Source organism: Engraulis encrasicolus, chromosome 24, assembly GCF_034702125.1.
Source record: "Engraulis encrasicolus isolate BLACKSEA-1 chromosome 24, IST_EnEncr_1.0, whole genome shotgun sequence".
Lineage (NCBI taxonomy): Eukaryota > Metazoa > Chordata > Actinopteri > Clupeiformes > Engraulidae > Engraulis > Engraulis encrasicolus.
The window spans coordinates 4533403-4558858 of NC_085880.1; the positions used below are offsets into that span (position 1 = coordinate 4533403).

General features: G+C 40.0%; 2 protein-coding genes across 2 annotated transcripts; one reads left to right on the top strand and one right to left on the bottom strand.

Annotated features, from left to right (window-relative positions):
- fkbp6 (FKBP prolyl isomerase 6) lies at nucleotides 1–6765 on the top strand. Its single transcript, XM_063191908.1, has 8 exons — nucleotides 1–158; nucleotides 348–465; nucleotides 573–662; nucleotides 846–1048; nucleotides 2117–2236; nucleotides 2570–2767; nucleotides 4816–4925; nucleotides 5314–6765. Exons 1-8 carry the CDS (start codon nucleotides 153–155, stop codon nucleotides 5393–5395), a joined length of 927 nt encoding a protein of 308 aa, XP_063047978.1. The 5' UTR covers nucleotides 1–152; the 3' UTR covers nucleotides 5396–6765.
- A 335-nt stretch (nucleotides 6766–7100) lies between these two features.
- On the bottom strand, nucleotides 7101–10890 carry LOC134441643 (serum amyloid P-component-like). The gene is made up of 2 exons (XM_063192033.1): nucleotides 10881–10890; nucleotides 7101–8144 (listed from the first exon to the last, which is right to left on the bottom strand). Exons 1-2 carry the CDS (start codon nucleotides 10888–10890, stop codon nucleotides 7513–7515), a joined length of 642 nt encoding a protein of 213 aa, XP_063048103.1. The 3' UTR covers nucleotides 7101–7512.
- Between the last annotated feature and the right edge of the window lie 14566 nt (nucleotides 10891–25456).

The following is a 25456-nucleotide window of genomic DNA, read 5'->3' on the forward strand; positions in this document are numbered from 1 at the left end:
GCTGCGCCACGCCGCACAGCTGCTGAGCGCGCGAGTTTATCAACAGCGACTGCTCTATGAACTTGACAGGGTACTTCACGGATAATTTAATAATAATCATAAAAGTGATTGCACATTAAACAACGTTGACTTTAAATAATAACAGAGAAGCAATGCAGGTGAGCTTACAATAATCTATTTTCTTCGGCCAGAATCAACTTAAAACAGCATTCAAAGCACACGTGTTTAGCAAAACTTTTCACAACTTGCTAGCTAGCTAGCCTCGTTTCAGAAATTGGTAATGGTTGTAATGTGGAGAACAACGTTCAGTGAAAGATTTGCTTACCTTGTCCGTGTCTCATCAACAGAGGCCATTTGATCGCCTTGCAGCGCAGATGCAAGATTTAACCGGAGATGGAGGAGTTTTAAAACGGGTCATTAAACCTGGCGAAGGGCCTCTTGTCCCAAGAGATGCTTCCGTTCTAGGTAGGCTGACGATGGTGAATTGTTCATAGACAATCAATCGCGTATTGTAGCAATATTATAGACGTACTTTCTATGATCAACTGACATATGTTGTCATCTGCCCATAGTTAAACTTTCAGGATATCTGGAGTACGCTGACGAACCTTTCGAGTCGACAAGTAAATACAAATACCCAAGAATGATGAAACTAGGCAGAGGTAAGAGCTGCACTAGCCTACACCTACACTGTGTGGAGTGCTTGTGCCCATGGGATGTGTAGATGTCTTTCTCTTGTAATGTATGGTAGGCCTATTATGATTATCTAAACCCCACAACCCAATTGGTCTCCAATGCAGCTTGATAGGCCTGGCCAATTGCTTTTTATTTTCTTCTCACCACAGATGTGACTGTGATGGGACTGGAGGTTGGTCTCCTTACCATGCAGAAGGGCGAGCTGGCCAATTTCCTGTTGAGACCAGAGTATGCATATGGCAAGATGGGCTGCCCACCACTCATCCCATCCAATGCAACTGTGTTTTACGAGGTTCACATGAACGACTTCTTTGACTCTGCCAAAGTTGACGAATTCTTTGAATTATCCCCGGTGAGAAATTCAAATGTTTAACCTTTTTCAATTAACTGTTAAACTTTTTTTTAAAAGCTTGTTGGCCATGACACACAGTTTAGTACTTTTATTTGAATCGCAGCACATTAAAAGTTACACAGATCCAAATACTGATGGAAATCACAGCAGAGTTGTAGAGGGATGATCATACAGTTAGTCAGTCCAATATTGTCTATGGATAAATATGACATCCGTCTCCAGATGCCTATGATGACAGAAATGGAACAATATTTTGCCAGTCTTTTTTCTGTTGTTTTGCACAGTCCAGATAGCTGCAGTCCTGTTAGGACAAGTTTGTGTACATGCCCAAGGCTCCCAAATACTAAAATGACTAATCTGCATTATTACCCAAGGCCCACAATGGTATTGAGTAATGGCTGATATTTCAACATTTTAGAGTTAAAACATATGTCCATATACAGGTCAAAAGAGCATCCTACTTCTATAAGTGTTCTATTGTCTTCATCAATGATGTTTATGTCAGGGCTGTTTGGGAAATCATTCATATCCACATTGATGTTTTCAGTATTAAACCAGTGGATTTGGACTGCACTGTGTTTATACATGTTCATTGACTCCCCTAACACACACACACACACACACACACACACACACACACACACACACACACACACACACCATGTGGCTTCATATGAAGGCTTTATTTGCAAAACGGTGTATCTCCATTTTATAGAATGTTGGGAAATTGACATTTTTGAACTGGGCACTCCATTGAAATGCATTACAAAATGCATTTTATATAGCTTAAAGTATGTTCTCAAAATATTTGACTGGTTAGAATTCACACATGGGTGATATGACCTGAACAGTCATTTACAATAATAAAATGCAAAAGTAAAAAAATGGAGATACACCGTTTTGCAAATAAACCCTACATATCTTGATATTATAGAATCATTATTCACAACGGCAGATATTGAAAACCCAATAATGAGGTACTACAGTGTATAACCAGGTTAGTGAAATAATACATTGAGATATGCCGTACTGTATTCTGTAATTGGCATATATTTCTCTTGTCAACAGGGGGAACAGAATGATGTAGCTTTAGCCACAACACTTGATGTTGTCAACACACTGCGTCTGTTTGGAAACCGTTGCTTCAGACAGTCTCGCTTCGAGGATGGCAAGGACCGTTACAAACAGGTATCCATAACCTGTGTATACCCAGAAGGCCTCTTGTGCCACATTAATGCACTGCTTATTGTACCAGTTCAACTACTTGCATTCACACTTTTTTGGGCAATAGGCCACACAGCTTTGTCAACAAAGGCCAGCCCCGTGTGTCTGTATAAAGTGTATAATAATTGATTGATTTCATTTCTTATTAAAGTGTAGATTACGTGGAAGATAACAATGCAATAGCTCCAATGTACAATTCAATAGCTGTGAACCTCATAGCCCACATGTTGCAGTTACAGGAAATTAGTTCAGTATTTCTTTTTTTTTCCTTTTTTTTTCTTGCCTGGGCACACACAGGGCATGACCATACTGCAGAACCGAGAGGTGGAGAGTGAAGAGGACAAGAGGAGTGTGGATGAGGCACTGGTGCCGATCCTGCTCAACCTGGCCCTGACGTACGACCGACTGGGGAAAGCCACCTCGTCCCTCAAGTACGGCCAGAGGACTCTGGAAATAGACCCCGGCAATGTCAAAGCTCTTTATCGCTGTGGCCAGGTAAGGCCCGTCTGGGGTGGGATAATAGCCGTCTGCCCGTTAGGCCTGGGCGATATGACGATATATATCATTTAGGGCTGGGCAATATGACGATATATATCGTTATCGTGATATAAAAGTGTATATCGTGATAGTAATTTTATCAATTTTATACAATTGAATATTATTTAATTGCATTTCATGTTGTCACAATACACACTATAAGTTCATGTAACTGTAAAAATAAGAATAAAAAGATCAATTTTAAAGAAAGGTTGTTTTGCGACATGAAAAAATAAAGAGCAAACAAAGAATAACTGAAAACGTATGTAATTGTGCTATATCGTGACATATATCGTTATCGTGATATAAAGTAATCTGTGATATAGTTTTTTTTTTCCATATCGCCCAGCCCTAATTTCATTATAAGTGTATTTAAAGTGTATACCGTGCCCTTTCTCCTCTATGGTTTCTATCTTGATAATACTAATTTTACCCATTATTGCAGCTGATATACAATGTAATATCATTTAATAACATTCCATGTTGTCGCTATGCAGGCTCTAAATTCGTATCATTCGAAAAAGAAGAATAAAATTATTCAAATATGGTTTTGCGACAACGCAATAAAGAGAAAATAAAGAGAATAACTCCAAACATATGTAATTGTGGTATATCGTGATATATATCGTTGTTGTGATATAAAGTAATCCATATCATGATATTTGTTTTCTTCCATGTTGCTCAGTACTACTGCCAGCTCTGGTTGTTAGTTAGTAGCAGGGTGAATATCCAACTCATGTGTCTTCAGATGGTTTAAGTCCTCAACCAACCGAAGACCTAACTCCACTCCGTCTTCACTTCATTTGAAGCGTTCTGGAATAGATTATATAATGTATGATGGGTGCTGGACAGCAGACCTCGGCGTTGAACGCTGGGAAACCTTCCTCTCCACATTTCATTCAGACACACTGCTGACTGAGCTGACTTAGTTGTAGCTTGACTCTCGCCAGTCCTGTGTAGTTCCGCACAGGTCTTGGAGAGCGCACGATGGAGTTTTCAGAACACCTGCCTTTTGTCCGTCCTTGGCGTCAACAAATTCCTTCGAAACCGCTCTTATTTCAAACCATGGACCATGTTCAACTTTTTCTATTTGTTCTATATGGTCTTTTCTGTTACTTACAATTAGGGGTGGGCGGTAACCGCGGTATAATATCGTGTGCGGTATTTTTCCATCAATGATAGAGATTTTGTCTCATACCGTCTACCGCAATAGCACATTGCGTCCTGTAGATGTAGAGTTATAGTTATCGATTAAAAGTTTAAAAATATGTTTTCAAATGATTTGAATGACAAGAATCCCCACATAGAAGATAAAACAATGTCTGACCAGTCATTTTGCCATTTTGCCACAAAACCATTGCCATTTTGGTCATTTTGACACAAAACGCTTAATTTTAACATTTTATACACAAATGTACAATACCGTGATATATACCGTGATATATACCGTGGCTAAAATTATACCGAGGTATACATTTTTGGCCATACCGCCCACCCCTACTTACAATACAGAATAAAATGGCTTGCTGGAATAATAAAATAAAATAAAATGGCCTAATCCAGTGGTTCTTAACCATTTTTTCTCAGCGCACCCCCTTACCTGTTCCCAAGACTAGCCACGCACCTCCAACCCAGCGTGTATAAGGACTAAAAAAGGATTTTAGTGATGAATCACAAAGATTTTTGCTTGAGATATTAATGAAAAGCTTAAAGGGGTATGCCACTATTTTGGGGCTTAGTACAGTTCAAATCGTTGGCTGGGATTTATAAAGGTGGTAAAGTGTCTTTTGTTTCATGTTTAGCGTTGTTTTGCTTTAAGACAAGTTAAAAGAGGGAGTGTGATGCTAAGCTAGTGAAAGTCAATGGATCCGTTACATGGATCCATTGACTTTCACTAGCTTAGCAACATGCTCCCTCTTTTAACTGGTCTTAAAGCAAGACAACGGCTGTTTTAATTTGGTTTAGATTCACTGTTCACTGTTGCTTTGCCTTATCGGTTTCCTTAGGCTTATCTTGAACTAGAAGACTATGAGAAGGCTACAGAGTTCCTGTTGAAGGCCCAGAAAAAAAGTCCATATAACAAGGACATCAACAACTTGCTGATGAAACTTCAAGAGTAAGTGTTTTGTTGTTGATCGTTTGTTTTTACTTGTCATGGTTTCAGTCCAGTGAAAGTCCTAACAAACTTCCTGTGGTTGTAAGTAGTCACTCATGCTGTCTCCCATTGTATAAAATAGCAAAACTGACAGCCGGGTATTGTAAATGTACTCCGTGTTAAGCTTTTTGGTTAGTAGTAGTGTCATTGGGAACATTTTGTCATTTTCCCTCCCATATCAATGTGATTACTGCCTGAAATGCCCGGCTGTCCAACTACAAGAATAATCCATACATCTGAAATGTTGAATGATTTTTTTTGTCTGTTTTGTGTCTGAGTATAGTGTTGTGTGAATGATTATTGTTAATGATACCCACAGCTTACTCTTCAAATCTTTTTAACCTTTCAGGTCCTACAGTGTCTGCTTGGAGAAGGAGAAAGAAATGTGCTCCAAAATGTTTGCGAACCTGAGGATGCCATCCAGAAACTGAAAGTACTTAATATGATGATAAATTGACAACTTTTTAAGCAATGTTGCCAGGCAAACACTAATCTGACTTTTGCCAGACGAATGTAGTTCCACCTTGCTCAACACATCTGGGAAAGCTGCATTGGAGCCGGGGGCTTATTCAGTTAAGAGAAAAACATCCCTGCTATAACGGCCAACTATAAAGACCCTCTCTGTATGCATTCTTCAAATGCATTTTCTGTTCATGTTTTAAAGGGAGGGTATATAATTGTTTTAGTAGTTTACTTATAGAATGTATGCTGCCCATTCACAAATGTTACCTTTCCACTACTTTCCACTACCATCGATTTATAAGTGTCTGTTATGACTGGGTAAATGACACTTTAAGTCGCCAAATATGTGTTAGTAAAGTGGCCTGACAACATTGTGTTTTTTTAAGTTGTGATGGTTAAAGGACCAGTTCAGTCAATTTCAACATGCAGTTGTAATGCTCTCACTACCCTAGACTTCTCAGTACCTGAGTTTTTTTTTTCTCCGAGATCTTGGTCATTGTAATGGGGGCAGCGCTTTGTTTACATTTCAAAAAAGCATTTTTATTTATTTCCAAAAACATCCGAAAGGTTATACAACATCAGTTGACAACTAGCAAACAGCGGTACCTTTTGGGAAAATATTTGGAGTAGGCCTATGTAAAAAAAAAAAAAAAAAATGTAAACAAACGCTGCCCCCATTAGAATAGCTCATATGTCGGAAAGGGCTTAGTCGAAAAATTTGGCATCACCGGGTACTGACAGTCAAGGGTAGCGTGAGCAATACAACTGCGTATTGAAATTGACTGAACTGGTCCTTTAATTGTCAACCTTAGAAAGAGCTGATTTGCTCCTGGAGTTATTGCACTCACTACCTCACAACTTTTTCTGTGAAGAGTGGAAATCAAGCTGAATCTAAATGCACAATCTGTTTTGTTACATTGTCAATGTTTAATCTTTAAAATCTTCTCGCACTGTATACTGTAGCTGTGGATCAAAGTCAACAATTAATTTTAATTAATTCTAGTTGTATACATTTAATAATTGTTTGTCTTCCTGGCAGTGGATTAAGTACTATTATAATTGTTTATTATGTAAAGATTTACTTCAGATCACAGCAAGAGTGATCTACACTTGACACTTGGTTTTGAAAAGCCAGGCTGTTCTCTCTTGTAACCTCTAGAGGGCAGAATTGGCCTTGGTCTAATGTTGACTTTTTGAAATACTGAACAGGGTGAACAAACGTCTTTTCACTTGCTCTTTTCATTTATTGGGGAAAGTTCTCCCTTTATTTTCATAGAACTGAAGTTTTGGTTAAAATGAAAAAAAGTAAAATCAGTTTTGATATCTGCACTCTGATTGTACTCTAGCCTTCTGTTCTGGGATCCAACAAACTCATTTATCTTCTTCTATCTTATCAATCAGAAAAGAGAATTCCGTTGTGAAGGCAGATAAAGCTCTACGTTTGAAGGGTAGGCTGTCTGAGCAAGGCTGCTGGAATGCTGTAACCCATTGGCATAGTACTGGAGTGTCCCCCAGAGGCAGAGAGACCTACAGATACACGAGGGAAGCAAGTGCATGGGTCTGTCTGTAGGCCTATTTTAAAATTTGGCGGTTGCGCTGCATTTGTCTCTTTTCTGGCAATCACAGAATGGAGCTTACATTGTTTGTCCGTCATTCCAGTACCAAGTGGTTACAATGGCGTGATAAGAAATAAAAAAATCAAATAACAAGGTGCTGTGAAATATATGGTCTTTTAATGCAGTGCTTTGGACAAACACAACACATATAATGGACAGTGATGATGGTCATTGCTTTATAATCTTATATGAATTGCTGTTGACCAGAAAGTGATATTATTATTTTAATGTGCTGTGGACTGGTCTCTAACAAAATAGAGTAATCCCAACAGCATTGGCCCCTGAGAACTGTTGGCCCACTGGGAAATGCCCTGTAAACCAGATTACCAGTCCATGCTGGCACAATGGTAAAATCAACAGTTACAATAACATAATCCACATTTTGTACTGATAATATGTAATGATGATCTTATTTTATAGGATTCAATGAAATATAACAATACAATTCTGGGTTGTTTTGTTGGGTTTTTTTAAACAACAGTACCACTGACTTGGTCCTCTACAAGTACATAGCCCTTAGTGGTGAAGTCCAGTGACTTCCAGTTGATCACATTGCCATCGTGTGCCTGTGGAATTTGGTTCATGTACAAAGCAAGTTCAGGATAAGACAGAACTGAATTCCACATGTGAACATCTGTGAGCATTCCCTCAAAACACTGTGTTTTGTCAAATGTGCCTCCATAACTGTCCTGTTCTTGACCCAGGATGATACTGGGTTCTCCCGAGATGGTAAATCCACGGCGCACTCCTTTTCTTGCACTTGGTTTGCCGTTGACCCAAAGCTGTGCAATTCCTGTGTTGGAATCCCACGTAGCGCAGACGGAATTCCATTGATTTGGAATGTCCTCCATTGCCCTGAATACCACCACATTGTCGTACACATTTATTTCGTACAGGCTGTCGACTCTTTTGTAGAGGAGGAATGCGTTTGAATGGGCTGGAGTGGCAAAAGAGAATAGGCTCTGTGCTCTAGTTTGGTCGGAGAAGAAACGCAGACAGACGGTGACTGCAGTCAGTGTCTTGATTTGGGTTGGTAGTGGCACCAAGACGACATGAGCAGTGTCAGACTCCACAGGAAAGGTGAATATCTTCCCCGTCAGATCTGTGAAATCGAATTGACAGTAAAATAACACATTGGTAGTTATTTATTTCAATTGTCACTAAATTATTTTAGATTAGATTAGATTCAACTTGGGGGGCACTAAGCGCACTAAGCCCCCCACATTTGGGGGACCCCGGTTCGAGTCCGGCCGGGGTCATTTCCCAATCCCACTCCATCTCTCTGTCCCACTCACTTCCTGTCACCGTCTCAGACTGTCCTGTCAAATAAAGGCATTAAAAAAAAAAGATTCAACTTTATTGTCATCCTAAATACCAGGCAACAAAATGCAGTGTAGCATCTAGTCAGAAGTGCAAATAGCAGAAGTGCAATATACGTAATACAGATGATGTACAGATTAAAAGCAGTATTTACAGATTGAATGTTATATTATAGGGCCTACAGCTAGTGTGAGTAAGTGGAGACTAGAGAGAGAACTTACCCGTTCACTAAATTGCCTAAAATATTTGCTAGCCTGCCTTCACTCGCATATGAACTTAACTGCTATCCCATTGTTAACCCACCCAAAAAAAAGATTCTATAAACACACTCAGCCTTGTGGACAGCCCTCACAAAAGAGTTGAAACTGTAATAGCTGCAAAAGGTGGCTAACATCATATCGAACCATATTGGTTAGGAATTGTACTTCAATTGAAATCTGAGTCCAGGCAGGTTAGTGAATACTTTTGGTGATATAGTGTACGTATAGATACTAGGTAGGCTAGATAAGGTGTGCAATAATTCCATGCAAATTATGTACAAATAAGTTACAACATACAGGAGAAGAATGCACAGAATGTTAATGTTAAGAAGAGTGGGTATACATTACTCAAGACGTTAATATACAAGTACAGTAACAGTATATGATGTCTCTTACCTTTTCTTTCGGCAGAAGATTTTGTGAAATATAAAAGCAAAAGTATAAGGAAATTATGTGCAACTTTTTTCATGGTAGCTGACATACACAGACTTGCTGCATCTAATGGTTGGAACAATGTCCTTAATGTTTTCCTTGGTCGAAGTTCAGTAAAGATAAGACAGAGTATCTGTGCTCTCTCACTATTGGCTAAGAGGCATTTCAAAGCGTTAACTGCTACTGGGCATGCCTTGGTTTTAGTCTTGATGAAAATTAGTGTTCCCTCTTTCATACTTTTAGAAGACATCAAACAACAGACATGGCTGTTTTTTCATTATTATTTCAACTGTTTAAATTCTTTGGTGTTTACTATGAAGGAAGATTGTTTAAGATAGGGCCTATTGTATATCGTACATTGCCAAAGGCAGTATTTAAAATCCTTCGATGATGAGAACATACTGTAGAACCCTGTACACCACAGGTGGATACACAAACAAACAGACGGACAAACAAAGGAACAGACCAACAGTTATTGAAATCCCTTCTGGGGTCACCTGACTCTCACCAGATGAATGGGTTCCAAGGGTCTGGTGAGAGTCCAGCTTACAGGCCAGGGAATGAAAGATACAGGTGAAGTGTAGTGAATTGCAATCATGTGTCTGTGGAATTTGGTTCATGTACAAAGCAAGCTCAGAGTAAGAAAGAACCAAACTCCACATATGAACATCTGTGAGCATTCCCAAAATAGACGGCACTTTGTCAAATGTGCCTCCATAACTGTCTTGATCTTGACCTAGGATGGTATTGGGTTCCTCTGAGATGGGACAACCATGTGCAGACGTCTTATGTTGAGTGTCTCCCTGGCAGAAGAGACTGTAGTCTCAATGGGACAATCCTGGCTAAATAAAGGATAAATAAATAAAAAATAAACTGTGGCAGCCATGGCGTTATGGTTTAGGAATGTTGCAGGTTCGATTCCCACAGTATTGTGTAGTCTCCACCATCAGTCATGGCTAATGAGGTGCCCTTCAGTACGGCACCTATCCATACATTGTCCTAGGGACATTTAACTATTAGGCTGTATCTAAATAACAGTAAGTCACTGTGGATAAAAATCAAAATGTAGGCCTATATTAGCTAAGTGTAAGGTAATATAATGTCATTTGTGAAAAGATTATTGGCAGCTTATACTTGATTGGCTCATCTTTATTTTGTGCAATAAATAGGAAACTGAACTAACAAAAACCTTTTCTATTTGTGTTGCTACTTTTTCTACAACCTCCCTCCCACCCCCGCCCCTCAAAATACCCTCTTACATACCGTACAGAACACTTCAAGGCAGAATTAGCCGAAAACATATGTAGTTCTGATTACATGGTGACATCGGAACCTTACTTGGTCTAGTACTTGGTTGCCTTGGTTGCTAGATGATTGCTTTGGGCATACTGTATAGAAGCATGTGTCACTTCGTCGTAGCTATAATCTCCATCTCCCAATGTAGTGGCTCCCTGCTTTTCTTTGCATCTTGTGGCTTGTGTAACTACACCCGGCTGGCAGTCAATTAGTCAGCCAGTCCTGAGCACACTTATCCATCAGGACTCCCTCTGGAGGGACTGGTGTGTTTGTTGGTTTGTTTATGTTGGTGTCGACACTGTAAAGACACCCTTTAAACAATCCCTATAAGCACACTGCTGGATCTTGTGGACGGCCTTCCAAGAGGAGTCGAGGCTGTAATAGCTGCAAAAGGTGGACCGACATCATATTGAACCTTATAGGTTTGGGGGAGGGATGGCACTTAAAGTGACACTGTCCCATTTTTGTAAATCACCTTATTTTACACCTCCCCTTGAGTTAAATAATAGGGTATTACCATTATCCTGTACTTCCTGCCATTCCCTGAGTACGGCAGTACAAAGTTTACCTCCCAAGCTAGCCGTTAACATTGAGTCCTATGAGACCAGCTGGCGGCTAACTGGTCTCATAGGACTCAATGTTAACTGTTAGCTTAGAGGTAAAATGTTGCACTGCCATACTCAGAGAACGGTTGAAAGTATAGGAGAATGGAAAACTCAAACATTTAACTCAAGTAGAGGTGTAAAATAAGCTCATTTCCAAAAATGGGACAGTGTCACTTTAAGCTCATGTGGGTCGAGGCAGATTGGCGAATACTTTTGGTAATATCATACCGGTAGTGTACTGTAGTAGGCCTATGTACGTACATGTATGCTTGTTTGTTCGCTGCTGCAGCTTCTGCAAGTGTATTCCACCTGCCACAAGGGGGTGCCAGGAGCGCCAGGTGAAGTGAGCAGTGGCAGAAATATGATGTGTTTTTTTTACATTCTCAAAGCATTTCCCGGACAGACACACCCAGTGCTCGTGATCAGCAGAGCTCTGACATCAGGTCGTCTTTGTCAGCTGCAGCAACTGCACATACTGTGTCCACAAGCCAGACTAGGAAGTTTGTATCAAACTGTTAACACAGTTAAAGTGGCAGTTTGAAAGCAGTTTGAAAGAACACAAAATAACCAAGGAATTGGGGGAAAATGCATTACCATTAAACATGTGATGTAGGCTACATTATTATTATTATTATTATTATTATTATTATTATTATTATTTAACTTCAAACTATTACATGCTCTGTTCCTTTTTTGACATTTAGGTATTTCCCAGGCAAGACGCACCCTGTGTCTGAAGATCAACAGACTTCTGGTGAATAGCCCTAGTTTATAATTACCAGAATCGACTGGACATGATCTACAGTAAGTTCTAAGTCTTTCAAAAAGACTTTTTGAAATGTGTTATCCATAACATAAAATGCACACGTCAACAGACTTAGAAAAATTGTTTTGTGAAGCATCAGGATACCTAAACATTTTGTACAATTACATGCTCCCAACATTGTGAGAACAGTTTGGAGCGCGCCCCTCCCTATTCCAACATTACCTTGTACCAGTGCACAAAGCAAGGTTCTTAAAGGCATGAATGACAGAGTCTGGTGTGGAGTCCTCACGTGAACCCAATAGAACCCCTTTGGGATGAATTAGAGCGGACACTGAGAGCCAGGCCTTCTCAACCAACATTAGTATGTGACCTAACCAATGTGCTTTTGGAAGAATGGTCAAAAGTTCCTATAAACACACTCCTCAACCTTGTAGACAGCCTAACCAGATGAGTTGGAGCTTTAATAGCTGAAAAAGGTAGACGATATTGATCATATCATATGAACAGATCACATGAACACTTATCACATGGTAGTTAAGTTCATTTATGAGTCAAGGCAGGTGAACGAATACTTTTGTTAATATAGTGAATACACTCTCACACTGTTTCTAAGAAGAGATCTGCTGCGGGTCACGTAGATTTTAACCACACGTATGAGGGTGGTTTCCTTTTGAAGCCTACAAGAACACCACTGCCACAGACCAGTAGAACAACTTTGGTGAGAGAGCACACAGCCACACACACACACACACACACACACACACACACACACACACACTGAGAGATAAAGAGAGGGGGAGGGTGGCTCAAGTGCGAGAAAGCTGAGAGGAAGTCATGAATAATCCTCTCTCACACACACACTTGCACGCACCTATGCAGACGCACACACTACCTCCACCACCACCAACACTGTAGGGATGTAAATAAAATCGAAATGTATCGGCCGGCGATTTAATCGAATCGCATCGTATCGTGGGGCATTCTTAAGAATCGAAAAATATCGAATCGCTGGCCCCTGTGCAATGGCCTAGCTCCATACCACAATAGAAGTGGAAAAGTAATTGGAAAAAATCGAATCGAACCGAATCGCATCGTATCGTGGGGAATTCTTAAGTATCGAAAAAAAATCGAATCCCTGATTTAAGAAATCAATACCGTATCGTATCATCATGAAGGCTGTGATTTATACCCTTACAACACTGATATACAAACATAGCCTTATTTGAGTGTGTGTCCCCTTGCTTGCACTGTCAATCTATTGGCCAACTGTACACACACAGATACAGACACACACACCATACAGTATGGCACAGTAGCAAAAGCCAAGCCAGCACATCCTGGTCTGTATTAAGAGCCAGGCTTTGACTCCTTTAAAAACATTTGGCACCACCATGCATTAGTCACCGTCATTGCACCTGAACTCCACACCTGTCTCATAATTTCAAAAGCTCACCTTACAATACACTTCCTTCAACAGTTAAGAAAAATTGGGGTCAGTCAAGCAGGCCTGATCCTCTTCTGCCGCGCTACAATCAAAGGCGCGCTCCCCTTCCCCATCCTGTTATGGTAAGGCAGCACCACCAGCCAAGATAAGCAACAGCTGGAGAAGGTGATACACAGAGCCTCTAAAGTCATTGGCCACAATCTTCCCACCTTAGCCTCACATCACAACACCGGAATTGCCAGGAATGCCAAGAACAGCACCTCTGACCCCACTCATACAGCCTACCATTTACTCACACTCATACCAACAGGGAGAAGGTACCCCTGCTACCCATGCACCACAGATTTTAGGGGCAGTACCTACCCCCATCCAGCACCTTATGCACTAGCACTTTACAGTAACTCGACTACCTGGCATTCCTGCCTGCTTACTTTGCACAATGTACCCTCAGCTTTTTTTCTGTACAAACAATGCACTTTTCAGTGTTTTCAATGCACTTTTCAATGTTTTGTATATAGGCTACAGTCATTACCTGTCAGTTTTGTTTGATTGTATTGTTGAGTTTAGAGACACACCAAAATACATTCCTAACTAGAAATGCACTCGGGGAGTGCAGTCCTCCGCCAAGGAAGCTGTTTAATAGAGCATTTGACTATGTTACACCCTTATTTGGGCAGTCATGGGTGAGCGGTTAGGGCGTCAGACTTGCATCCCAGAGGTTGCCGGTTCGACTCCCGACCCGCCAGGTTGGTGGGGGGAGTAATCAACCAGTGCTCTCCCCCATCCTCCTCCATGACTGAGGTACCCTGAGCATGGTACCGTCCCACCGCACTGCTCCCCATGGGGCACCACTGAGGGCTGCCCCCTTGCACGGGTGAGGCATAAATGCAATTTCGTTGTGTGCAGTGTGCAGTGTTCACTTGTGTGCTGTGGAGTGCTGTGTCACAATGACAATGGGAGTTGGAGTTTCCCAATGGGCTTTCACTTCACTTTCATTTTTCAAGTGTTTCTGCCTTGGTGTTAGAAACTCGAATGTCAAAATTCACCCTATCCCTCAATGGTGAAGGATCTTTAAAAAAAAAAAAAAAAAAAATCCCGGATCCAGATCACCACCAAAATGTAATCACTTGTTTACTTTTGTCATTTCCAACAACTCCACAAAATTTCATCCAAATCTGTGCATATACATTTTGAGTAATCGTGCTGACAGACAGACAGACAGACAGACAGACAAGCAAACAAACTGACAGACAAACCAACGCGACCGAAAACATTACCTCCTTGGCGGAGGAAACAACTGTATTTTTATACTGTAGAAATGATTACAATAAACTTGAACTTGAAACTTGCCTTGACATTGATCAATCATTGATATGGACGCACAATGCGGTAGGCCTACTTTAATACAACCTTTGACCTAAATATAGAAGATAACAAGCAACACTCAACTGAGGTACTGTATACAAAGTAACCCTTGGTCTTTCATTATTTTGTCGTGTTTGGTGTGAATGTGTGTATTAGTAGGCCAAGACATTTATCCTGTTTACATAAGCCTTCTCAATACCCACCATGCCATTACTACCAACCGCTTGAGAGAGTGTTTGTGTATCAATAAGTACTCCATAAAAACCCTCATGTTTAGCACATTTAAGTGTCATTAGAAGTTGATCTTTTAGTCTTTCATTTGGAGTCCCACAGAGATTGTATTAGTGACATCTCAGGAATATTAAACAACTGTGTGTGTGCGTGCATGCACATTCGTGTGAATGGTTTCTTATTTCCTGTCCTTTTTTTCCACTGGTCATCACCTATGGCTGTGGTAGCATCTGAAACTCCCCCTCATGCGTGTGGTTATCCTCTGGGTGAGCTGCAACAGATCTTCCCATACACTTTGCTTGTGCGTGCATGTGTGTGTGTGTGTGTGTGTGTGTGTGTGTGTGTGTGTGCCTGCTATAACAAAGTAGCATACAGCAGGTCTTTAAAGGGAAGTTCTGTCCAATTCCAAAATGCAAATGTATCGCTCACTTCCTCATCAAAACTGTGTAACTAATATACGGTAGCTACAGTACATTTAATTACAATATTTTGCGGTTTTATCAGCATATACTATGTTGCATAGATAGATGGGATAGATGCCTTGCTCACGCATAGGCCTACCTCAGTCATATATGAACCTAAATTTAAAATTGAAATTGTACAGTATATTGTGCAGCCATAACCTGACAAAGTTCAGAGAATGCAGAGGCAGCAGTAACTGTGGCACAGGAAACAGTAGTCCACACACACACACACAGGATGAGCTGTAGACTATAGCTCATGCAACAAAGCATTGTGGTTTGGACCTTTAGCACGCTGGCTGAATTGTCTGCAGGTTTGTGAGTGTCTGCATCGAGGTGTTCAGGTACGCGCATGTTTTTTATGCTGGGCAGGAAGCACCATGTCTTTTTGTGTGAGTGTGTTCACGACACAGCAATGTGTACAAGGTGCATACAGGGTGTGTGAGTGTTTTTAGAATAAGAGGACCACATTTGTCAGATCATTTTACATTATTATTTATTGAAAATATTTAAATTCACAGTACAAAATGTATTTAAGTTTAAGTTTAATATTTATTTGACAGGGACAGTGCACAATATGCAATTGAGCCAGATTATAGCCACAAACAATAATGATTTTACATAGCGGTTTTCATGACACTCAAAGACACTTCACAGGTGAAAAACATGTAGACTGTGTAAACAGAACAAGGAATGTCTGAACAGTGGTAGGGAGAAACAACAGCACAAAAAATACAAAGGACAACAACGACAGATCAGGAGGAGACTATGTAATTGATGTTGCTGGAGAAAGAAGCCTCAGGTGTTATACATGGTTTGGAAAAGGTGGATCCTGAGGTTGCGTTTGAAGAATGGCAGGGAGTTGGACTCTCAGATGGCTAAATACCCAAAACAAAGACACCACAGATTTCATCACTGCCACCTGCTTTTGCATGCCAGATAGGTGTATGCAAATCACATAAATCTCAAAATCAGTCATGCTGATAAAATGTAAAAACAGCTTGCAACACAGCTTCCATTGGCCTGAGATTCCTTCTTGTGAAACCCCATGGTGTTTGGTACTTCAACGACTCTGTCTGTCTGTCTTGCTTGCCCGGGCCGAGTGGGCCAGCATTAAAAATGGATGGGTTGTGTGGAGGAGAGGAATGTCATGTAGGTATGTAGATGAGTGTATATTGGGCTGTATTTGAATAGATGTGAGTATATGTATGTGTATGTGTATGTGTATGTGTATGTGTATGTGTATGTGTATGTGAATGTCTGAGGATGCTTATGTGTTTATGTGTGAAAATGGTGTCTATATGTATAGCAAATGAGATATGTACTACAAGATCTAACCTGATGGAACTGAACAGTCTGATGTGAAACCAAATATCCCTATGGGACAATAAAGAATCTAATCTAATCTTAATCTTAATTCCTGACAAATATTCATGATCTTGTAAAACCTTGGACCTAATTGATAAAGATGAAAAGTATGCTATTTATATCAAATGTATTGAAGGCCTAAATCTTTGACTTATTAACATGGCTCCAAAATGGCTAGAGATTATTAGTGGAGATCTTAGGACAAACACAAACTGGCTGATGGGTCAAGGTGGCCAGTACATTTTCTTTTCCACCAGCACAAACTGAAATTCACCAGCATTTGGCCGGTTGGCTGGTGTCAATTTTGAGCCCTGCTTACTGTAATACCAAAAACATTGTGTAAAATGCTTTCTCATTATTCTTGGAATAATTGTGGAATTTGGAAATTATTTAATAGGCCTACCTGAAACTGAATAGGTTCAAATCAGAGAATGACAACAAAAATCTTTGTCTTTACTTACATGTAGCCCAGGGGCGGAGTGGCCCACCTTTTCCCACCGGGAGAATTTTCCCCTTGGCGGCCCTCTTTAAATAAAAAAAAAACAGAAAAAAAACCAAAGCGAACAACATGGTTTCCTAACCAAAAAGACAAAAGCCACGAAATCTGCAGTCGTACTACATGTGAACATTAGTGTTGTCAAAATATCAACCTGAAGTGGAGAATTGTAGCCTACACCTTGATGAAATGCACAGCCAGTGGTGTAGTCTACGTAAAACGCAGGTATACGCACCAATTTCAAAATTTCAGGGATTACAGTATACCCACTTAAAATTGATTGATCCATTATTTACAATAGCACAAATATATACAGTACACATCAAAAAATGCTCAAATATACAGTATATCCACTTCAAAAAGTAGACTACACCACTGTAGCCATCATCACAGTCCAAAGCATTCATAGGCCTACTAGGTTAGGCTACATCACGCTACTGCTCCATGCAAATGTGCACTCCACAGTCATTTTTGACCGTTTGAAATTGAAATATCGTTTAAGGAAGACAGGATGAGCATGGGCACAAAGTTTTGATATGGGGATTTTTAGAAGAGTAGGCTTACAAAATATAGTATAGTAGCCTATAGCTTACAGAAAGTCTGTCTACATTGTGCAATAAACCCACCATGCAGCAAATAAGCCAAACCTAGCTACTTCAAAGCTCAACCATAAGTCAACTAAATGTATAACCAAACGGTGTAGGCCTACCTTAAAACGCTGTCTTCGTCGCAGCAAATGTCTTTGTTTCTTGCAATCACTCTACTTTAATCCACAGCTTAGCCTACACACCCAGCACTGGTCACATCAGAATCTTGTGTGGTAATTATTTTGTTCCATTTCTTCAGACATAGGCTACATCCTAAATGTACCACATATAAATATATGTATGATAATAATATTATTTCGACTATAAGGAGATATACTGGTAGTTCTAACAAATCAAAACAAAACCCATTGTTTCTGTTAGGTGCAGTTCTCTTCCTTACCACTTGGTGGAGTCTGTTCGTAACCCAATTCAATAACCATAGAGCAAGTGAATCTGGACTGGAAAGACTGTAAACTGTAACAGTCGTGTGGAAATCGGAAAATAACTCATAATTTATTAATATTTCCATCCTTTGGTAACCAATTTACATATCACAGGTTCTTCAAATACTGAAAACGAAACTGTGATACTAAGATCTTGTAAACTTCCGCGATCTACGGTGTATGAAAATTATCAGTAGCGAAGGGGTGTGGCCAATTTACTTACTTGACACCGTCAGTGAGGTATTGCCGTCTGGTATACGGTATAAATACTAACTAGTCAGCTGATTGGTTACATATACGGGGAAGCGGAAAGTTGGAAGTCAGTGCATATAAATTCAATCTCAAAATTACAGGGCCGGACTAGAACGCCGGGCGGCCGTGTTGTTACATTTCACGGCCGCGGCCCACCAGGACAAGTCCCCGATCTCCCGACGGCCACTCCGCGCCTGATGTAGCCTATAATGTGGTGTAAACTTCTGGCTTCAACTATAGGCCTACAATTCATGTGATGAACCAGCTTGTGTAACATAATCATCTGTATATCTTTCACTATCTCCTTTAGGCCTACTTGATTATTTTGTATGATGTATAGCTGCACACAGACTATATAACAGTGAGTGATATCATACCACTGTATTTCAGATTGAAATGGTTTGGAATGGATATTTACATAGGCTACCGCTGACTCTACCTTAAAACAAAGAGGGATAAACAGACATGTTCTCAATGCTTCCGTTCAGTGGAAATGCTGAGGTTTGGTTTTTCACAGTAACTGGTGTGGTTATGACCTTCTGGGTGTCACCTATAGCACAGCCAGGACACCACAAGAGCTGAGACAGAGAAACCAAACAAAGCCTATACGCTTTGACACAAAAGCTATTCAAAATGTACTGCCAACAAGTAAATATCACAGACATATTTTTGGAACAAATAAGCAACTGTTGACACCATAGGATGACATAATAGACTGGTTACATATGATAATCTAAGAAAGAACGCATAAAATAGCAAATTATTTAATCCCTTAGCGCAGCACCTATGATATAGCCTTACTGTCACCAAAATTGTAATGTATATGTCTTAATCTGTTACTTAAGGCTCTCGGCACTGTCATAGCAATATTGTTATGATGTAGTTGAGTATTTTCAGTCAATAGTGAATAGGCCCGCCGGCGACCCCATCTGCAGTAAGAGGCTACAATGGCACTATAGGAAATGCAACATCGGAAAGTGTAGCCTACATGTCTGACAGAACATTTTAAATAATTGTCATGTTTTGAAGCAATACACGACCTGATTTGACTATATGCTTGACCTATAGAACTGTGTCGTATTTTGATTATATACAGGTACAAACCTGCCAAACAGTCATTGCAAATTTGCTAATGGAACTTTAGTTGTTTCTTTCAGTTTAGTTTATTTTTTCTGCTGTTAACTAACCTGATTGTGGCTCTGAGAACAAAGATGGTACTTCCATACCATCTTTGTTTTCAGTGCCACATTCAGGTTAGGCCAGGTTAGTTTGATTCATGGGAACAATGTGGGATAGACTCTAAGGCAGGGGTGTCAAACTCAAATTGACTGAGGGCCAAAATCAAAATCTGGAACAAAGTCGCGGGCCAAACTCAACAATTATTATTTATTTAAATGGACTAAAATTGTGCATGGAGGATGCACTTCATACTCATAGTTAAATTTCACATACACTCTTTCCCATTAGGCATATTTGTCAGTTCAAATGTGTCTGCACATCGTGTGACACAGCAAACTTCATGTTCAAGTTGTGTTACTCTATACATTAATGGTGTATGTGGGACAACTTTGAAATGATCTCGAGGGCCAAAAAACAAAGACCCCACGGGCCAAATTTGGCCCCCGGGCCTGAGTTTGACATCCCTGCTCTAAGGCATGTTGTGTGTTGGGTATGTGGGCATGTGTCTACTCTATTTAACCCTGTGGTAATGTACTTAAACCAAACAAAAACAAAAAACAAACAAAAACCTAACTATTTCCTATGCATTTTCACCTATTGCTCTATTTATTTCCTGTGCACTTTGTATCTGCAAGTGTTGCATGCTGTGATTATATCCTGAGTTGTAAGTAGCTTTACAAAAGCGTCTGCCGAATGTATTGTAACTGTGGGAGGCATTCCCTTGTGTACTCATATCAAAAGATTTGATACAACATAAGCAAAGAGACATAGCTATTTCACAGTGCAAACAGAGGGAAACACTGACTAATTATTTTGTCGCCTGTTCTGGTTACGCATAACTGTAATGAAGATGATGGTGACTATGATGAACATCATGATATTGCCAGACAGAAGCAGGTAATTAATCCAGGACAGAGACGGTGGCGGTGTTGGATCAGGGGCTTCCTCTGTAAATACAAGCAACTGACATATCAAAACAATGTCCCTTGCAGCTGTATTTTCCAAATGTATTAAATTGCAAAGTAATAATTATATCAGCATAGACCTACCAAATTGATGTTTGGCCATTTCCTCATGAATGTCAAGTACGGTGCCATCACCCCTCGCCTCTTTACGCCGTTTATTTTGTACGTATATTGCCAAACACACCAGCGTTTGTGTGTCATTCATGGTGAGGTTCGTCAGTGTAAGAGTGGTGAAGGTTGCATTTTTTAATATCTCTGTTCGAGATTCAATCATAGGAATAGGAATTGACCAATCCATATTATATGCTTCAGTGTCAGTTTGGTTGAGGTGGACCTTGCAGCTAATAACAGCAGTGTCTCCAACTGTGTAACGAGATTTATCAGTCCACTGGGTCACCCACACCATGGCAGCACCTGTTGGTTTACATTACATTTAGCTGATGTTTATCGAGCCAATATAAAGACAAGTAAAGAAATCTAGTTGAAAAAGGTTTGTAGGTTAATTCAACCCCAGGCCACCTTGATTTTACACAGAAGAGAATTTCAAGTCGATTCAACTTAAAATCACAAGGTCATTCAAACATATTCCCTGATGATTACACAGGATTAAAGACTTATCTCCAATATTCCAATACACTCCAACCACTCCACCATATCAGGGCATTGTGGTATTAACACATTTAATGTAGTGATACAAACTATAAAGCTTTTATAGTACAAAAAATGTTTTTCATTTTTAATAATACAAATAAGCTGGCACAGATTTTTTTCTCTCAGTGTTGGACTATGGTGATTCAAGAACATGCTTCATCTGGAAATGAGTTGCACCAACACACTGTGAAAATAATACGCCTTTTCATGATGCCAGTCTGATATTCACCTTTATGTTTCCTCAAGAAGCTGGATACAGTTTATCATTCTGCGATACAGTTTGTAACAAGGGCCCTGTAACTTCTTTGGTCATATTATTCCAAACAAACAAAATCTCCCATAGATGCACAAGCCATGATCTTCTCTTTCCAGTAGGCCTAATGAAACTCCTTATGCCAGTATTTTAAGTTTGTTGTAAATAGCCTAGAACGTTATAATCAAAACATGGTCTGAAATATTGTATAGAAAGAGATTTTACCTGGTAGACGCAAAGCCAAAAGCCCCCAACATATCAAAAGGCTGCTCATTGTGGTTGTTATGTTAGGAGCCCTGACTCCATGAAATGACAGGACTGTCTAACGATACACTGACTCACTTCTAGGTATAAGACCGGGCTAACCACTATACACCTACCCCAAGCAACTTCTTTCTTCCTGTCATCTGACATCACCATGTACAACACCACATAGCTCAAAACAGCCCTGACATCCATATACATCAACCAGAGAGAGAGAGAGAGAGAGAGAGAGAGAGAAACACAATCTGTAGGCCTATACATTGTATACATGTATAACTCTGTGGCTACCACGTAGATATACATAAATACATTTATTTAGGCTTAGTTTGAGAGCAAATGATCAAAATCCTATAATGGATAGTTAAGCATCATCTTTGGAATTTCATAACAAACATGCAGAGGTGCTGAGCGGGGAAAGTCAGACTGAGTCAGTGAGGCCGCAGAAAGTGTCCTGATTTAAAAAAAAAAAAAAAAAAGTATTATACATAGGCTATTATTATCTTATTACAAACCATTGTGGAGATTTATAGCCAGGGTTGTATACCCAGATCCCACAATTTGCTGCTATGCCCCTGTACACATGATGTGAAGACGCCATTTTTGTTATTATTAATTTAGTATAAAAATGAACAGTCTGCCAGGTGTGATGTTAGGGAAATAATAGAACAGAAACAAAAACACCAACAGAAACAAGAAAATAAAAATGAATATAATGGAAATAAAATGAATATATCTATGAATAGCCTACATGAATGAATAGGGGCTAGGTAATTACAGACACGAACAACAAGACTTAATAGCCTGTACCCTGAAGCCGTTAGACTGCTTAATTCTAGTGCTCTTACATACGTCTCTGGACTGGTGCACTGTGATTTTCCTTTTAAGGGATGGCACTTACTGTAACGTTAATTCATACATGGATGTGTGTGTGTGTGTGTGTGTGTGTGTGTGTGTGTGTGTGTGTGTGTGTGTGTGTGTGTGTGTGTGTGTGTGTGTGTGTGTGTGTGTGTGTGTGTGTGTGTGTTGTGCACCTTAAAAATATCAGCAGCACTGTGTTTTTAACCTTGAATTGTGGGAGGGGATCTCATTTTTTTACTGCTAGATTTACTTCATTAATTTATTATTACTCATATTATTACTATTATTTACTTTAATTTATTATACTTCATGATATACTTCATGAATTTAGACTTTATTTGACTACTTATTTTTGGATACTTCTATAGGCCTACTTCAAACTACGCAGTGTTGTTGCTCCACCCACAATTTCGTTGACTTCATTGACAATGACAATAAACTCCTTGAATCTTGAATCTACATAAATAACAAACATTGAAGGCCAAGGCCTACAGTAACCTACAAAAAATACAATATGACGTGAGAACAGGATATGGACGCAGTGATTAATGTCAATGGAGAGTTCAACAAATATTAGCTTTACTGATTTTTTGAATTGTGTAGGCTATATAGCCTATTGTTTGCAATATATCTCTATAATGTAATTATATATCTTTATGGTATCTCTATGGTCTCTGTGGATTCCAACTAGAGGGTTCATAACCATGTTAACTTCCGGGAATAGGTCGCGCCGGAAGAAAATGGCGGGTGGGGTGAAAATCGCTCAAAATCGCCAGAAATAGGCCTATACAGAGCTGTAGAGAATGGCTCTGGGCCTACATAGAGATGTATGGGTGACATTTACTCAATTTCCACGTAAATTACTAAGAAAAATATTTCTGAAACAACGGGAATCTCTTCAGTGACTGTGGTTTATACCAAATCAAACATGTTTCTGTAGTGAAGCAGGCTAGGACTATGCTACAAAATGTGTAATTCATTTTAGAAAAGTACCATGATAAGTGAACGGGAAGTTGCAAAAGTGGGCGGAGTCTTCACCCCAGACGTTTGTATAGAAGTCAATGGGAGAGAGCTAAACTATGACCCCTACAGACCGATTCCCATTACAGTTTTCTCTTTTCTCTTCCACACAATCTCTGGTACTTCACACACAATTCTCGGAACATCTCACCCATTTTCCAACTCCCCTAACCAATGTCACTGAACACTAAACACAATTCCTTCTTTACACTCATATTTCAGTTTTAAAACACACTCTTTTCAAACCACACAATTATCTGGATTACACACAATTTGCATGAAGGAAATCCGGTTGTCGCATTGAACACACTGTCATTCAAAATACTAAAATCAACCGCCATACTATGTTCAGTTCCTCATCACATAGGCAGACTCTCTTCATAGGCCCCTACCGGTTTACAATCTGATATCATCACCCCATAAGGACACACATTGCATGTAATATTCATGAAAACATGAGTGGATGCAGTGAGAAAACACATTTGTTTAGTTTTTGAACTCCAAAATATGTTCTACAGGAGATCACTTTCATGTGGTTACTCGATATTTTACTAAATTAGCCTATACACATCTATGGTTCGTGTAACAGGTGGGACTGTCACTGTTACAACAAAATTGTCCCTTGATGGCTTCCATAGCCAGTGATGTCATCGAACTCAGCTTGCCGCTGATTGGCTAGCCAGTTAATGGTGGCTATGGCATCAGTTTTATAAAAACAGCCAGGGCCTCGTTTCCGAAAGGGCCTTAAGTACTACTTAACGCTACGTGCTACTTAAGTTCACACGTAACACCATCGTAGAGCTCACGGAGCGTTTCCCAAAGCCAACTTAGCAAAGAACCATCGCAGGTTGACACGTAACTCTAAGAACAATCCACGAGTGGTCTAGAGTAGTCTTAACGCGCTAAGATTGATCGTAGCGGCATGGCACAGTGGAGACACCCACAGGATATGAAGGGAAAAGAAGAAACCTGCGCATAAGATAGCTGTTTTAAGACGCGAGCGGCATGGCACAGTGGAGACACCCATAGGAAAAGAGGAAACTTGCGCTTCAAGTTGATGTTTTAAGACGGGAGTGTAAATATCATGGCAGCAGTGACAGTTGACACTGCAACGAAAATAAGAAGGTAACATTAATTGTGGATGTGTCCTATAAAATAAAAGCAATGTGTTTGGAAATATTTTAGTAAAATAGTTCGACGGTGTTTGATAAACCTAGGCATAATTAAACTGTGATCAATCATAATTTTTGTGGGTGCTTCATGAACAAGAACAAGGCAAAATGAATAAGGGGCTTCGGCAACCAGAGACAAGAGTATTGATGTCGGAAGGCTACTTCCGAAACTTTATTTATTTTATATTTTTTAAAGAGAAATGGTCAGCGAGTTGTTGCACCCTCTTTCATTTTCAAGTAGCCTAAGAAAGGGAAGGCGACGCAGGAAATACATGATAGTTGTAGGCGAAGGGTAAGCTATGACAAAAAATGCAGCGATGGGGATTCGTGTAGATTTTTTTTAAATAATAACAGCAGACTGCCGTGCAAAAATGTCCTCACAGTTGTGAAAGTCTTGAGCGCGCGGTACTTTGCGCACCGCTCACCACATGTGCCAAGCTCTGCTCTCCCTATTCCGACTCTAGTAGGCCAAGCAATAACAAAAAGGCAGCGAGGGGATGTGTCAATTTTGATGGACATTGTTTTTCATAACAGCATGCTGACGTGCTCCCGACAGTTGTCAAGCCTTGAACGCCTTGAGGTTGTAATTTTGCGCATCCCAATTTGGAACTCCAACTTGGCCTACTTGTCGTCTTAAATAAACAACTGTACGCGCTTTATCTGGGTCTTAACGGCGTAGCTCATGGTTATCACCGTCAGTTGGGAGTTTTGCATGATTTCATTGTG